General features: G+C 41.3%; 1 protein-coding gene across 1 annotated transcript in view; it reads right to left on the reverse strand.

The window, feature by feature from the left end:
- The window catches only part of DNAH3 (dynein axonemal heavy chain 3), a 168,408-nt gene that overhangs the window by 124,081 nt on the left and 29,454 nt on the right, over window positions 1-14,873 (reverse strand). The window contains exons 14-17 of the mRNA XM_021692238.1: window positions 11,635-11,819; window positions 10,301-10,424; window positions 5,470-5,623; window positions 4,541-4,685 (exon numbers count right to left, since the gene is read on the reverse strand). Of these exons, the coding sequence (XP_021547913.1) occupies window positions 4,541-4,685; window positions 5,470-5,623; window positions 10,301-10,424; window positions 11,635-11,819 (608 nt within the window). The remainder of the gene's footprint in view (window positions 1-4,540; window positions 4,686-5,469; window positions 5,624-10,300; window positions 10,425-11,634; window positions 11,820-14,873) is intronic.

Raw genomic sequence — 14,873 nt, forward strand, 5'->3', positions numbered from 1 at the left:
TCTTTCATGGCTACCGAGACTAAATAAAGCCTTGTTAATTTCACATGCTTCATCAGCCTGACATTTCTGAGGTAAGTAATCAAAAATTAAAACTTTTTGAAAAGAAAAAGAAATGTACGTAGTGTCCAGGCAATATATAAAAACACATACATCATGTCCAATTCGGGTTTTTCATGGGAATGCAAGGCTGGTTTAATATTTGAAAAATCAAACAATGTAATAAACTATATATATATATTTTTTTTATTTAAAGATTTTTATTTATTTGAGAGAGAGAGACAGAATGAGAGACAGAGAGAGCATGAGAGGGGGGAGGGTCAGAGGGAGAAGCAGGCTCCCCACTGAGCAGGGAGCCGGATGTGGGACTTGGGACTCCAGGATCATGACCTGAGCCGAAGGCAGACGCTTAACCAACTGAGCCACCCAGGTGCCCCTGTAATAACCTATATTAACAGTCTAAAAAAAGAAAATCACATGATAATATCAATTGATGTGGAAAAAGCATCTGACACAACTCAGTATCCATTCATGATAAAAACCTCTAAACCAACTAGGAATAGAAAGGAGCTTACTAAGTTTGATAAAGGGCATCTATGAAAAGCCTATACTACCACTATACTCTTGTATACTGGAAATATGCACAGCTCTTTACACATCGATCATACCACAATAAAGTGGTTTTAAAAAACCAAACCAAAACAAAACAAATCCCTAATAGTTAATGGTGAAAGATGGAATACTTTTTCCCTAAGATGAGGAACAAGGCAAAGATTTCACTCTTTTAACTCCTAATCAACATCACAAAGTCCTAGACAGTATGATGAGGCATGAGAAAGAAATAGGAGGCACACAGATTGGAAAAGAAGAAATAAAATGTCTTAATTTTCCAAATGTCATGACTGTTTATATAGATGATCCAAGAAATCTAAAGAATAGCAATAGCTGGGGCGCCTGGGTAGCTCAGTCAGTTGAACATCGGACTCTTGATTTGGCTCAGGTCATGACCTTGGGGTCATGGGACTAAGCCCCGCATTGGGCTCTGCTCTCAGTAGGGAGTCTGCTTGAGGATTCTCTCTCTCCATCTCTCTGTCTGCCCCTCCCCCTGCTCAAATGTGTGTGTGCTTTCTATCTAAAATAAACAATTAAAAAAAATAAAAAACAGCAATAACAAATCTTTGCAAGAGAGCAAAAACACTGTAACAAAAATGAAAAGACATCTGATGGGTCTATTAGTAGACTGGACACAGGTGAGGAAAGAATCTTTGAGCTTGAGGATATATCATTAGAAACTTCCAAAATTAAAAAGAAAAAAAGATGGGGAAAAAAATGGAACAGAATGGCTAAGAACTGTGGGATAACTACAAGATGTATAACATACAAGAAGTGGTAATACCAGAAGGAGAATAAAGAGAAAAGAACAGAGAAAATATTTGAAGCAATAACTGGGAATTTCCCCCAAATTAATGTCAGATACCAAGCCACAGATCCAGGATAAATGCCAAAAACTACACCTAAACATATTATATTCAAACAGTAGAAAATCAAAGTTAAAGAAAAAACTTGAAAAAAGCCAGGGCGGGGGGAAACCACTATACTTTTAGAGGAGCAAAGATAAGCAGTACATTCCCTTTCTCCTCAGAAACCACACAAACAAGAAGAGAGTGGAATGAAATTATTGAGAGAAAAAACCCCACCAACATTAAAATTCTCTATCCTGAGAAATTATCGTTCTAAAGTGAAGGAGCAACAAATACTTTCTCAGACAAACAAACTGAGGGAATTTGTTGCCAGTAGACCTACCTTGCAAGAAATGTTAAAAGAAGTTCTTGAAAGAAGGAAAAGTATTTGTCAGAAACTCAGACTTATGTAAAGAAATGAAGAGCATTAGAGAAGGAATAAGTGAAGGTAAAATAAATACTTTTATTTTTCTTATTCTTAGCTGATCTAACAGTAACAGTTTGTTCAAAATAACAGTAGCAACAATATATTTGATGATTACAGTTTATACAGATGAAATGAATAACAGAAATGACACAACAGATGGAAGAGAGAAATTAGGGATACTTTACTATTACAACACATTTTTGAAATAAAGTTATATATATTAAATATAGCCCAGCAATCTACTCCTGGGCATTTACCCCAGAGGAATGAAAACTTAATGTCAACATGAAAATTCATGCATGAATGTTTACAACAGCTGTATTCATAACAGCCTAAAACTGGAAACAGCCCAAATATCCACCAATGGGTAAATGGGTAAACAAACTGGTATATCCATGCAATGGAATACTACCCAGCATGAAAGGGAAGGACCAATGGTTATAACCAATAACTTGGATGAATCTCAAAGTAGTCTGCTGTGTGAAACAAGCACTCTCAAAAGGTTACACACTGTATCATTCCATTTATATAACAATCTCAAAAAGAGGAAACTATTTAACAATGAACAGCTCAACAATGCCAGGTCCTCTGGCTGGGGGTAGAGTGTGACTACAGAGCGGGCAGTACAAGAAATTTTATTGAACTGATGAAATTTCTGCTTTCTGACTGTGGTGAATCTATATATGTGTTAACATTTATAGAACTATATGCCAAAAATGTCCTTTTTGCTGTGTATGAATTTAAAATTAAAAAATTAAATGCAAAAAATTTTTAATACAATATCTCTAATAAAAAGACTTGGTAAGCTATAAATATTTCCCTAACACCATAAAAATTTTGTATCTCAAACCAACAAAAAGCATCATGTTTAAGGTGACACTCTGCAAGAGCCCTCATTAAAATCACGAGTAAGACAAGGGTGCCCATTATTACCACTGTTTATTTTGGAAGTGCTAGTCAACACAGAACAGTGAGTAAAAAAAGGGGTATACAAATAAACAAATAAGGTAAAATATAATTGTATAGATATGACTGATTACTTGGAAAAATTAAGAGCACCAGTGAAAATGAAATTTTTTAAATGAAAAAGAAAATACCAATTTAAATATTAAATCAGCAAATAAAAATAAAAATAATTCGGCAAAAACAGTTTTCAAAGCTATTATTCTCAGGTTCGTTAAGGGTGTGAAGAATGGGCACTCTTAAGTACTGCTAGAAGGGTAATAAATTAAAACATAACTTTTCTGGAAGACAGTTAACAACAAGTTTTTAAAATCCTAATCATTTTCGGGGCACCTGGGTGGCTCAGTCGTTAAGCATCTGCCTTTGGCTCAGGTCATGATCCCAGGGTCATGGGATCAAGCCCCGCATCGGGCTCCCTGCTCAGCGGGAGGCCTGCTTCTCCCTCTCCCACTCCCCCTGCTTGTGTTCCCTCTCTCACTGTGTCTCTCTCTGTCAAATAAATAAAATCTTTAAAAAATAAAAATAAAAAATAAATAAAATCCTAATAATTTCCATCACATGATCCTTGATCTAGCCATTTCACTTTTGGGAATTTATCCTAAGAAAATGATCAGAATTGCATCCATTAAACTGGTGACAAAGATGTTCACCACAGGTGTGCTTATAACACCGAAGTGCCTGAAGCAAACTGTAGGCTCAGCTCTAAGGGTCTCAGAGTTTGTCCTCTGCTTGTATAAACTCTCCCCAGGTGACATCATTCATGGCTTTTAATTGTAATCTACACTCAATTATTCCCCAATATAAGTTGCCCCCCAAACATATAACTTAACTGCAGGCTGATATACTCAGCTGCTAATTAATATTCCCATTTGGGTGTTTGCAGACACCTTGAACTTGGTATATTCAAGCTGATGGGTCTTTTTTCCCCCATAAATCTGTCACTTCTCTTGTTCAGTGATGGCAATATCCACCAAATTGCCTGGGCCAATAATCTGGATGTCACCCTAGGTTCTTCCCTCTCCCTCCCTGACCCCTGCCCCATATCAGATCATCATTAAGTCCTGTTGACTTTACCCCCTCCAATTCTCTCTAGTCTCCAGGATCTAGAGAAGAGGAGTAATTTACAGATGTCTGTGGCACTCTGGCCTTTCTTGAAGCAGCACAGGGGTGGAAAGGCCATCTTATTTTCCCCACCCCCTCCGCCTCTCTGCAATCTATGGCTCTGGGTGGCTGCCTCTTCTATTATACCCTGGCAACAGGTCTGGCTCTTCAAACCCCACTTTCCATCATTATCACATCAGGAAAATTTGACTGTGTGGCTGCGTTAATCCAGAGTATAAGAATATGATTTAAAGGGCGCCTGGGTGGCTCAGTTGGTTGAGCGACTGCCTTCGGCTCAGGTCATGATCCTGGAGTCCCCGGATCGAGTCCCACATCGGACTCCCTGCTCGGCAGGGAGTCTGCTTCTCCCTCTGACCCTCCCCCCTCTCATGTGCTCTCTCTCTCTCTCTCATTCACTCTCTCAAATAAATAAATAAAATCTTAAAAAAAAAAAGAATATGATTTAAAAAAACAAATGTAGCTTAAATCTGAAGTCCAATCCTGTTCTAGAACTGGCTGGGTTGGGTCCCCTGGTAGTGGACCCACTACCCCATCAGCCACCATGTCCCAGCAGACTGAGCCTGGAGCGTACCGTTCATCCACTCCTCTGACTTGATGCTGAACTCGTATGTTGTCAGCCACAGCTGCTCGTAAGGCACTTTGTTGGTCATCAAGGCTTGCAGGAGAGGGAAGGTACTCTTCTCCTTTTCCAACAGTTCCTCCTCCTTATTGATCAACTGCAGGGCAAAAGGGAATGCTGTTTATTGGGCAGCTGGTTTTCTGAACCCTAAAGGCCACCGTGGCAAATTTCTCAGTGCTTTGAAAACCAAGCTGAGGAAGATGTAAATTCATCTGGAGAGCGAGAGAGGAAAACAAGACATGGACTCAAGTAAGAAAGTCCCTCTGGGTTACCTCTGAGGGCTGTGACAGCTAAGATCTAGCTGGATGAAACTCTAGGATAATTTGCTACTTGCTCCATCATCTTTGATCCTATTCTACCATATCCATATCCCCATATTCACAATTTTCGTATGTACTTTAGCTGTTTACACGATGCCCCCCCCTTCTTAGGCTGACTTGCCTCAAAGATAAGAACTTTAATGGTTAAAGAACTTACTAGTTGACCTTCAGGGCAATTTACTTAGCTTTTCCAAGCCTTAGTTCTCTTATTTTAGATAGAGATAAATGGGGACAGTAACAGTACCCACCCCAAAGGTTTGTTATGGGTATTAAGGGATATATCGCATAAGAAGCCTTTGTACATTGTTGAGCACATAATAAATACTCAGCAAATATTTTCCTGTAATTTCTTTTTTGTGTACTCAATGACTAACAAAAAAGCTGGTATAATGTAGGGTTGTAAGAAAAGGTAGTTGAAAGCGCCAATGAAAGAACTGGTCAATTCACAAATCAATACTATCCACCTGACAGGTGATGTTAGGAAAACCCAAAATCAAGAAGCAGAACCAACAGGGCAGGACAGTCATTAAGTCTCCAACCCCAGGCTCCAAGACCCCAAACCTCAAATTCCATCAGTGCTTGATCTAGGTTCTTTGAAAGTTCGTTAAGCTTTTCAACATTGTTCTTCATTTCTTCTGTGCTCATCACTTCACGTTTCCTAAACCCTTCCAGTTCCTTGTTGTAGCCTTCAAGTTGCGTCTCAAATTCTGAGCACCTAAAAGCAAAGGACAGCCCAATCACATTTGGACTTTCCACTTTTGATATCCAAAATATCAGCAATTTCTCACCCATATTCAAGCCTGGGGAGAATCTGATTTTCTGGTGCATGAGATTAATATATATGTACATATATGTATATATGTACATATATATGTATATATATATATATTAGGTTAGATGAACAGGAGCACTCTCCACAGCAGAGTTCAGCCGAGGAGGGGCTCCAGGAATAACCCGAAGCCCTGGGCTCAGCCCTCTCTTTGGTGAACACTCAAACCTCACGTCCATCATTTTACATTAATCTGAAAAATACATATATATATATATGTATTACTTAAAATCCTACCTCCCAGAGATGTCTGGTGTGACCCTATTGACGGTTAAGCATTTCCAGATGTTTACCTGTATGGGTAAATATATATGTGTGCGTATATATGAAATCTATATAATACCTATTCTATACACACATATAAAATGTATGTATATATATGTATTATTCAGTCATCCATTAGATATTTATTATTAAGGGCTTGATACATTCCAAGGACTGCTCTAGGCATCAGGGAAACATTTGTGATATACACTATTAAGCTCCCTATGCTCATGGATCTTGTATTTTAGTTTGGGGAGACCTAGATAAGAAACACATGGATTGGGGCGCCTGGGTGGCTCAGTCAGTTAAGCGTCTGCCTTCGGCTCAGGTCATGATCCCAGGGGCCTGGGATCGAGCCCCGCATCGGGCTCCCTGCTCCACGGGAAGCCTGCTTCTCCCTCTCCCACTCCTCCTGCTTGTGTGCTCTCTCTCTCTCTCTGTCAAATAAATAAATAAAATCTTAAAAAAAAAGATTTTACTTATTTGAGAGAGAGAGAGAAAGAGAAAGGACACAGGGAGAGAGCACAGAGGGAGTTGGAGAAGCCGACTCCCCACTGAGCAGAGAGCCCGGCATGGGGCTTGATCTCAGGACCCTGGGATCCTGACCTGAGCTGAAGGGAGACGTCCAACCGACTGAGCCACCCAGTGCCCCAAATATCCACAGATTCTAACAGCACTTGACTTGACTGCTATTGAAACCACAAGACCAGTTAGTCTAGGTTCTTGTATCTAAAAAAAATCTGCTTATTAAAGTTCTAATGAATTTTGGTAAAACTGTGTAAGCAACTCATTCTCAAGTAGCATAATAATCCAAATAGGTGTATGAGATACTGGAATCTCTTATTTGGAATCTCTATATTAGGGGGGAGAAAGAGATTTTTTTGGTATCAGTGTGTCTGAGTTATCTTGTCAAAGTTTGAAAATATTAAGCATTATCCCTTCAAGAAATTTTGTAATATTAGAACTTTTAAAAAACAAGAAACAGAATCTTAATTATAGAGAACAAATGATTACCCAAGGGGAGGGGATGAGGGAAATATGTGATGGGGATTAATGAATACACCTGTGATGAGCGCCAAGCGTTGTATCAAAGTGTTGAATCATTAGGGGCACCTGGGTGGCTCAGTCAGTTAAGCGGTTGCAGCTCAGGTCATGATCCCAGGGTCCTGGGATCAAGCCCTGCCTCAGGCTCCCTCTCAGCAGGGAGTAGAAAAAAAATTACCCAGCCTTTAACTCAGAAATTTGGCTTTTGATAATTTTTCATAGGAAATAATTAAAATGGCATTTAAAGAGTTAACAAGGTTACTCACTGAAAAAGTATGTTTAATACGAAACATTGGAAATGAAGAAAATTTCCAATAATAGTGAATATGTTCAATAAATCATGATATTTCCTTTTGGTAGTATACTGTGAAATTAATAAAATTTTCTGTTATATAGGGGCACCTGGGTGGCTCAGTTGTTAAGCGTCTGCCTTCCGCTCGGGTCATGATCCCAGGGTCGTGGGATCGAGCCCCACATCGGGCTCCCTGCTCAGCGGGAAGCCTGCTTCTCCCTCTCCCACTCCCCCTGCTTGTGTTCCCTCTCTCGCTGTGTCTCTCTCTGTCAAATAAATAAAATCTTTAAAAAAAAACAAACAAACACATGGATTGATGGGTGGGTAGGTGGGTGAATAGATGGGTGGATAAATTCATACATAGATAAAGATAAAATGATATATTCCTGATAGGCATAAATGTTCTGAAGAAAATAAAACAGGGCAGAGTGCCTAGAGGATGTAAGTAGAGGGCTACTTTAGCTAGAATGACCAGGAGTGACCTTTTAGCAACAAAGCAAGTCGCACAGTCACTTCTCCCTTTTTCTAACAGGGTAGACTATATAGCGTTAAGTTACAATTGCTTAGCACATTATAGTTTCCAAAGTACTTTCATCTCCATAATATATACATATGTATATATTTCATACAATAGTACAGTCATTAGTAAATAGTAGGCACTCAGGTTGAATAAATGAGTTGTATTTGTGGGACTACCTGGAGTCTAAGGGAGGATAATTTAGGGATTTAAAAATGGTGGATTGGTCAGAATCCCGGCATGAAATGGAATTCACTCCAATGTTCAAAGAGAGAGGCTTTGATGAAGGGACTACCTACACAGGTAAGATAGGGTAGCCTCAGAAGGAAGCCACTAGGACCCCTAGGGTCAAGAAAACACTGGGAACTGAAACCATGGAGAAGCAAGAACTGTCATCCAGGAGGGATGAAGCTACTACCAGAGTGCCAGGGCCAAACAGGGAGGGAGAGGAGAAAGGTGATCCCTGTCCAAACTCCTCAGGGCTCTCCACTGGGGAAGCCCTACCTGGATCCAACAGACAAGGGAGTCAGAGGCTGAGGACTGTGGGTGTCAGTGGACCAGGCACTGAGTAGACAGAGGAGGAAGAAGGTGGAAGAAGGAATTGGGGAGTGGGGGGGGTCAGGCGGCAGCAAATGGAGAATTATTAGTGCCAAAGCCAAAAATTAATGTGGGCTGGTAAAATAGGTCAAGTTTCTTAGAGAGAGAATGTGGCTGCTCTCACAGAAGACGAATGAATAAATGAACACTGCTCATTCCCCCTCACACACCGTTCTCAGGATTAATGTAAAAATGATGGACGTGAGGTTTGAGTGTTCACCAAAGAGAGGGCTGAGCCCAGGGCTTCGGGTTATTCCTGGAGCCCCTCCTCGGCTGAACTCTGCTGTGGAGAGTGCAGAAACCAGTGGGTGCCATCAGGCTGAGTCACCCCTCCCAGAAGAGATGGCCACTGCTCTTCTCCTCTCATTATAAATGACAGTTCCCATTTTCCCCAGAACCACCCCTCACTCTGAACTTTAACAGCACTTACTGCCTCTAAGTAGTCTTACAGCACTGTTCCAAAAGTATGCTTGCAAGGTCGTGGTTTAGAAGTGAAGCACTTTTTCTCCCCAAAGAAGTCACTGTCCAAAGGATGAAGGAAATGGACAGCTTCTGAATGCCTACCATGTGCTGGGTACCCCTCAGGCACAATCTCAGGTCATCTCATTTCATCCTTCTGGATACCTCTCATGAAATGAGATGGCCTGAGATGGGCTCTGTTATCCCATTTTCCGTATGAGGACACTGAGGCTCAAAAAGATGAAGAAACTTGCTCCTGTTCATCTAACCTACAAATCAGTTCCATGGTGGAGGCTGTTCATAAGGGGACATGGGGTAGATGGGAACGCTGTACTTTCTCAATTTTGCTGTGAATTTAAAACTGTTCCAAGAAATAAAGTCTATTAATTTAAAAATATCAGTAGCACCCATTTGGCTAAAAGTTCTGGGTAGAGAGAGGAGAAGGCTGCTGGAAGAAAAAAAACTGTGTGCATACAATTGTGTATACATACCCCCACACACCCCCCACTTTTGTTGTTGTTATTGTTTTTTTCTGGATGGCAGACCTAGGCCATATTTTGAAGGTAGCGAATAAATAGTTTTTTCCTTCAGCCCAAACTCCCATTCTGTGTAGAAATCCCTGCTTTTATCTACTCTTTTCCTTTCTTGTGAGTATTTGCAGGGATTATAGGACCTAAAGTTGGGCAGGGGGGAGTTTCACATGTGAAGGGGAGAGTAACTGGAACAACTCTACAGTTCATCAACCAAGTGTTTCAAGCTGGGCTGGCCATGCACGCATGTATGTCTTTACCATCCACGTGGTACTTGGCCCACTTTGCTTGACACTGATTTTTCAGTAGGTATTTTCTCTGCTACTGGATTAAAATCTTTATTTAGTAGCCAAACACACTTACATGTCTAGAATATAGCACAGCACATAGTAAAAATCCGTAATAAATACTGGTTGAATTGACAAATAATGGATGAATAAATGATATAGCCACATTAGCACTGAACAAGACCAGCTGCCAAACAGGCAATTTCTCAGCCTCCTACCACGCCTCTATTATCCCTGTCTTGCTATCTCCTTGGTCTCCAGTGTGAGGCTGATGATTTTGCTATTATTATTGCGAGGCCATTATTCCATGCCACTATTTTTGTCTTTTTCTCTCTGCACCGCCAAATTCCAATTGTTCAAGGCAGGGAGGGAAGGCATTGGCAGGGTCACTATAGTGAAGCAGGCTTAAAGAGAACATCCCTCAGTGGGAAACAAAAAGAAATTCCTTTTCCACCATTTGTCTTCAGCCTTCGCCCACGCCTTGCTGTGGGGGGCTCTGAGCAGAACCAGGAACCTGCAGCATGTTATCAAACTGGGCATCATTTCTGAAACAACCTCACACTCTCCCAGTACCTTTTAATGAGGTCCATCTCGGCCTGATCCCTCTTGTTAAGGAGGAAGTTTCGGCTGTTTTCAAAGATATCTTCAATCTGGTCTGGCCAGAGGAGCACAGTGCTGTTCAACTTGATATCCTCGTCTGCAAAACACATATAGTTTGCTCCAGGACACTGCTCAACATAGGTCAGCATGCAGGGCATTAATTTAGCAGAATAAGAGGTCAACAGAAGTGGGTGAGGGGGTGGCAATGAATGGATGGGCCCATGATGGATGAATGATAGCCAACATTTACTGAGCACTTACTAAGTGCCAGGCTAGAAGGGCAACAGTATTATCCTTGTTTTTACAGATGGAAAACAAAATTTAGCCAAGTAGTCAAGGTCACACCGCTAGAGGGCAGCAGAGACAATTTCAGACCCAGGTCTAACCAACTCCAAAGCCGATGTTCTAACCACTATACTTCACTGCTTTCCCAGGCTGGGTCTGAGTAGAGTAGAAACCTGGGCTCAAGTTCCGGTTCTCCTCTTTAAACGGTCACCTCATCTGAGTCCCAGTCTCCCTTTTGGTTAAATGTCAGTAATAAAGTCAGTGCCAGATGCCCCACCCAGCCTAAGGCTCTGGGCAGCTGGAATGTCCTAGGCTCCCTCTGTACCCTTGGGAACTTAGGAAGCAGAGGTCCACTGTGTGTTCACAAGGTCAAGGGCACAGCTCATGAATGTGCAGGTGGATGGTTAGGGTACTGTTTTCCACTCCCAGTCCCCATCTCTCCCTCCCATCACCCTTCCTCCCAAACAGCATGAACACCAGGTAATTCACAGGTATTTTGAGATGGAAGGATCTGAAAACTTGACTTGTGGATAGTGTATCAGTTTTTCCTTCAGAACCTGGTCCCTACAAAACTCTACCTTGGCCCAATAAGCCTTGAAGGGGCTCTGGCCATTTCTTTCCTTTTAAGATATGCAGGAGCTTGAAGGAAAGTGCCCTGGCCTCTCCTCAAAGGCAGGACTGTATTAAGATTATAGATGGATGAAATCTATCCATTTATAAAAGGACTCTGCATTTGGAAGTGACTTTTTCAGAAACAGCAGCCACAAGATACCAAGAAAGGCATTTAAGAACTTACCAAATCCCTAGATATTTCTTCTTTTTGTCTAACAATAAGATCACCTTGGTTTGATTAGAATTCCTGTGGATAAGGGCGTGGAATTAGTGTCTCTAACATATGGGGACGCTCTCCCAGTATTGATATTTAAGTGGTAGGACTGCTAACTCTCCTTCCCAACTCCTTATCTCTAAAAGTATAAATATACATATACATTCACATATAAATCTATAGGGCGTGGACTTACGGGGCAAGTCTGCATAGTCCATCAGAAACTCTAACCGTTCAATTGCATCTCTAAGTTGCCTCCTGAGTTTGAACACTGTGACATCACTGGATTTCTTTAAGAATTCAGTGAGGAATACCAGCTCCTCAGTGTTGGCAGGAATCTCACTGACTTTATCTGCGATGGTGTTGTACTGATTACAAATGCTACAGAGAGAGAAACAGCTACTATCACCATTATTATCTAAAATCACTTTCTTATAAGATCTATTATGCTAAAGAGGCATCATTCTTATTTGGAGACTAGGAAAATGGTTTCCAACTTTTCTCTACCTGCAAATCCGTGATGGGTAATATTTACATGCACACCATTCTTCAAGAAAAGAAAAACAGTAATAAAGGAAATAATATCTCATGGGTTTACTATGTGCCATGCCCCATTCTAATCACTGGATACATATTAGCTCATTTAATGTACCATGGGTAGAATCCAGATTTAGACCAAAACAACACGAATACCACCACCACCACCAATAGTGACTCCTTGAATTTTATATTGAAGTAGAGCACTAAATTAATTGGTAATCACTACTCTTCACAGTACGTCAGCAAATTTATCCTCATGTGCTGGAGGTAGTTCCTGGATGGCAAAGAGAAACTGACATTCAACCACTGGGACTACTAAATCTAACTGCCTACTTCTCAAACACGAGACTATGAGAAAGGATGCTACTCTAAGGATAATTCGAATATGCTCTAACTTATGCAAAAACCAATGATGAGGGACGCCTGGGTGGCTCAGTTGCTTAAGTGTCTGCCTTCAACTCGGGTCATGACCCCAGGGTCCCCATCGAGCAGGGAGTCTGCTTCTCCCTCTCCTCTGCAGCTCCCCCTCCCTGCCTGTGCTCTTTCTCTCACACTCTGTCATTCTCAAATAAATAAAATCTTTAAAAAAAAAGATAATTGTCATCAGTATTTTAATTATAATTAGGAACAAATGATCTGCAATACATCCATGCCTAATGCAGAGTGGCCCTCAAGAAATGTTAGCAATAGCTACCACAGTCTTTGTTATTAGTAAATGACCATTACATGTTGACATTCATACATTATAGATAAAAACCACTTCTCTCAGTATTTTCAGTCCTCAATATGCCTTCTTTTTTTTGTTTTGTTTTGTTTTAATTGAAGTATAGTTGACCAAACTCTATATTCCTTCTTCATGTATGGAGACCCCTCCATAGTGAAGCTAATTGTATCAAACTGAAGAAAAAAATGAGTAAAACATCTTTTCAGATGCTGCCAAGATTGTAGAAATGAATTTTCATACAATTTAGAAACTTTCTGCAGAGAAAAATTATCTACTGCACTACTACTTAGTAGTCTCCACTTCAGAGCTAGATGACATGTCCAGCCTCCTTCGTATTTTTAGTTGGGGATCTTACACATCAGCTTGGGCTACCATAACAAAATATCAACAGAATGGGTGGTCTAAACAACAGAAAATTATTTTCTCACAGCTCTGGAGGCTGGGAAGTCCAAGGTTAAGGTACCGACTGACTTAGTACCTGGTGAGGGCCTTCTTCCTGGCTTGCAGACAGCAGCCTTCTCCCTGTTACCTCATGTAGTGGAGAGGGAAAGAGCTCTGGTGTCTCTTCCTCTTCTTAATAGAGCACTAGTCCTATTGGATTAGGGCCCCATCCTTGTGACCCCATTTAACCTCATCATCTCCTCACAGGCCTTGGTACTAGTGCTTTGCTGTAGACCGGATGTGTGTGCACCCCCAAAATTCTCATGTTAAAACCTAATCCCTAATGTAATGGTATTTGGAGGTGGGCTCTGAGAGGTAAATAGGTCATGAGAGCATCCCCTTATAAAGGGGTTTAGAGCTTTTATAAGAGAGACCCCTCACCCATTGGCAGGAAGCCGGCTCTCAACAGACACCAAGTCTGCTGGAGACTCTATCTTGGACTTCCCAGCCCCCAGAACTGAGAGACACAAATGAACCAATGTTCTGTTGAGAGAAATGAATTTCTGTTGTTTATAAGCCATTCAGCCTATGGTAGTCTGCTGTAGCATCCCAAACAGACTAAGACAGACTTCAACACATGAATTTTGAAGGGGGACAGTTCAGTCCCTCGAAGGTATGGTCACATGATTGAGTTGCAGTCAGTGTGAAGCAGGAAGCAGGGATGAGTATCCCTTTCAGGGGCAGCACATAAAACTGTCCTTGCATATCCCTTCATGCTCTTTCCTCCTTCCAACTGTCTAGGATGTCAACACTTAGAATGACCTTGAAAGCTACAGGTTAAAGATGTAAAGTCACCATGTGCTTGAATTTCTGGATGTACCATAGGTCTCCCCCACCAATCTGGAGCTACCCTGAGAAGAAATAAAACTTCTATAGTGTTCAGTCATGACATCTTCAGTCTACTTGTTATAGCATCTTGCCTCGCCTAATACAGGTAGGTCTTCTCAGTCTGATAGACTCTTACCAGATGAGAATCCATTCTTCCTCCCTTTTGTATGAGAATTCAGAGGATAAATGTTATGCGGCTAATAGTTATCAGTTTCTTGCAAAGGCCCAGAAGGGTGGTAGCAAACCCACTACCTATTAAACTCTCTAAAATGTCCCTGATATGGGTCATTGATATCAGGCACCTGACCAACAGAACACCTTAACAATATCCAGGGATAAGCTGAAGACAGTAAACATTGCTTTCTACATATACAGATGATGTGATTTAAAATCTAAAAGTCCAGAGTTCCCATAAGCACAGGGCTATTCTCTGGTTTAGGAGATGGCATAAGGGGACTGATAAATCTTGCATCAATCCACGGCCTCTCTCTACCTGTTGTCATTATTTGTGTAAGAGTTCTCACACTGAAGGAAACAAGCAGCTGGACCCCAGGGATAATTTTATGTATCTCTATGCAGGTCCTTGAATTTTTTGTCAATATTTCAGGTCCTTGCTTTAGCAGCCTTAAACCAATGTACCTGTAGTAGGTATGAATGGAATGCCCACTTTCCTACCAATGCACTCAAAGTGCCCTCCCTGCCTTTATGTGCAGAGCACCCCCATTCTAGGGTGCCCCTAGTCACTGGCAACAGGAAGGCACCTCACTCCCTGCAACAGCAGGACAATGCAGTGGCAAGGACAGGGTTTGGGATGAGAAGACTCAAATTCAAACCCACTCACTTGGGCAAGCGAGGTTTTCTTTCTGGGCCTCATTTTCTCCTGCATTCAGCAAGGGATCTTA

The sequence above is a fragment of the Neomonachus schauinslandi genome, chromosome 5 (assembly GCF_002201575.2).
Source record: "Neomonachus schauinslandi chromosome 5, ASM220157v2, whole genome shotgun sequence".
NCBI lineage: Eukaryota > Metazoa > Chordata > Mammalia > Carnivora > Phocidae > Neomonachus > Neomonachus schauinslandi.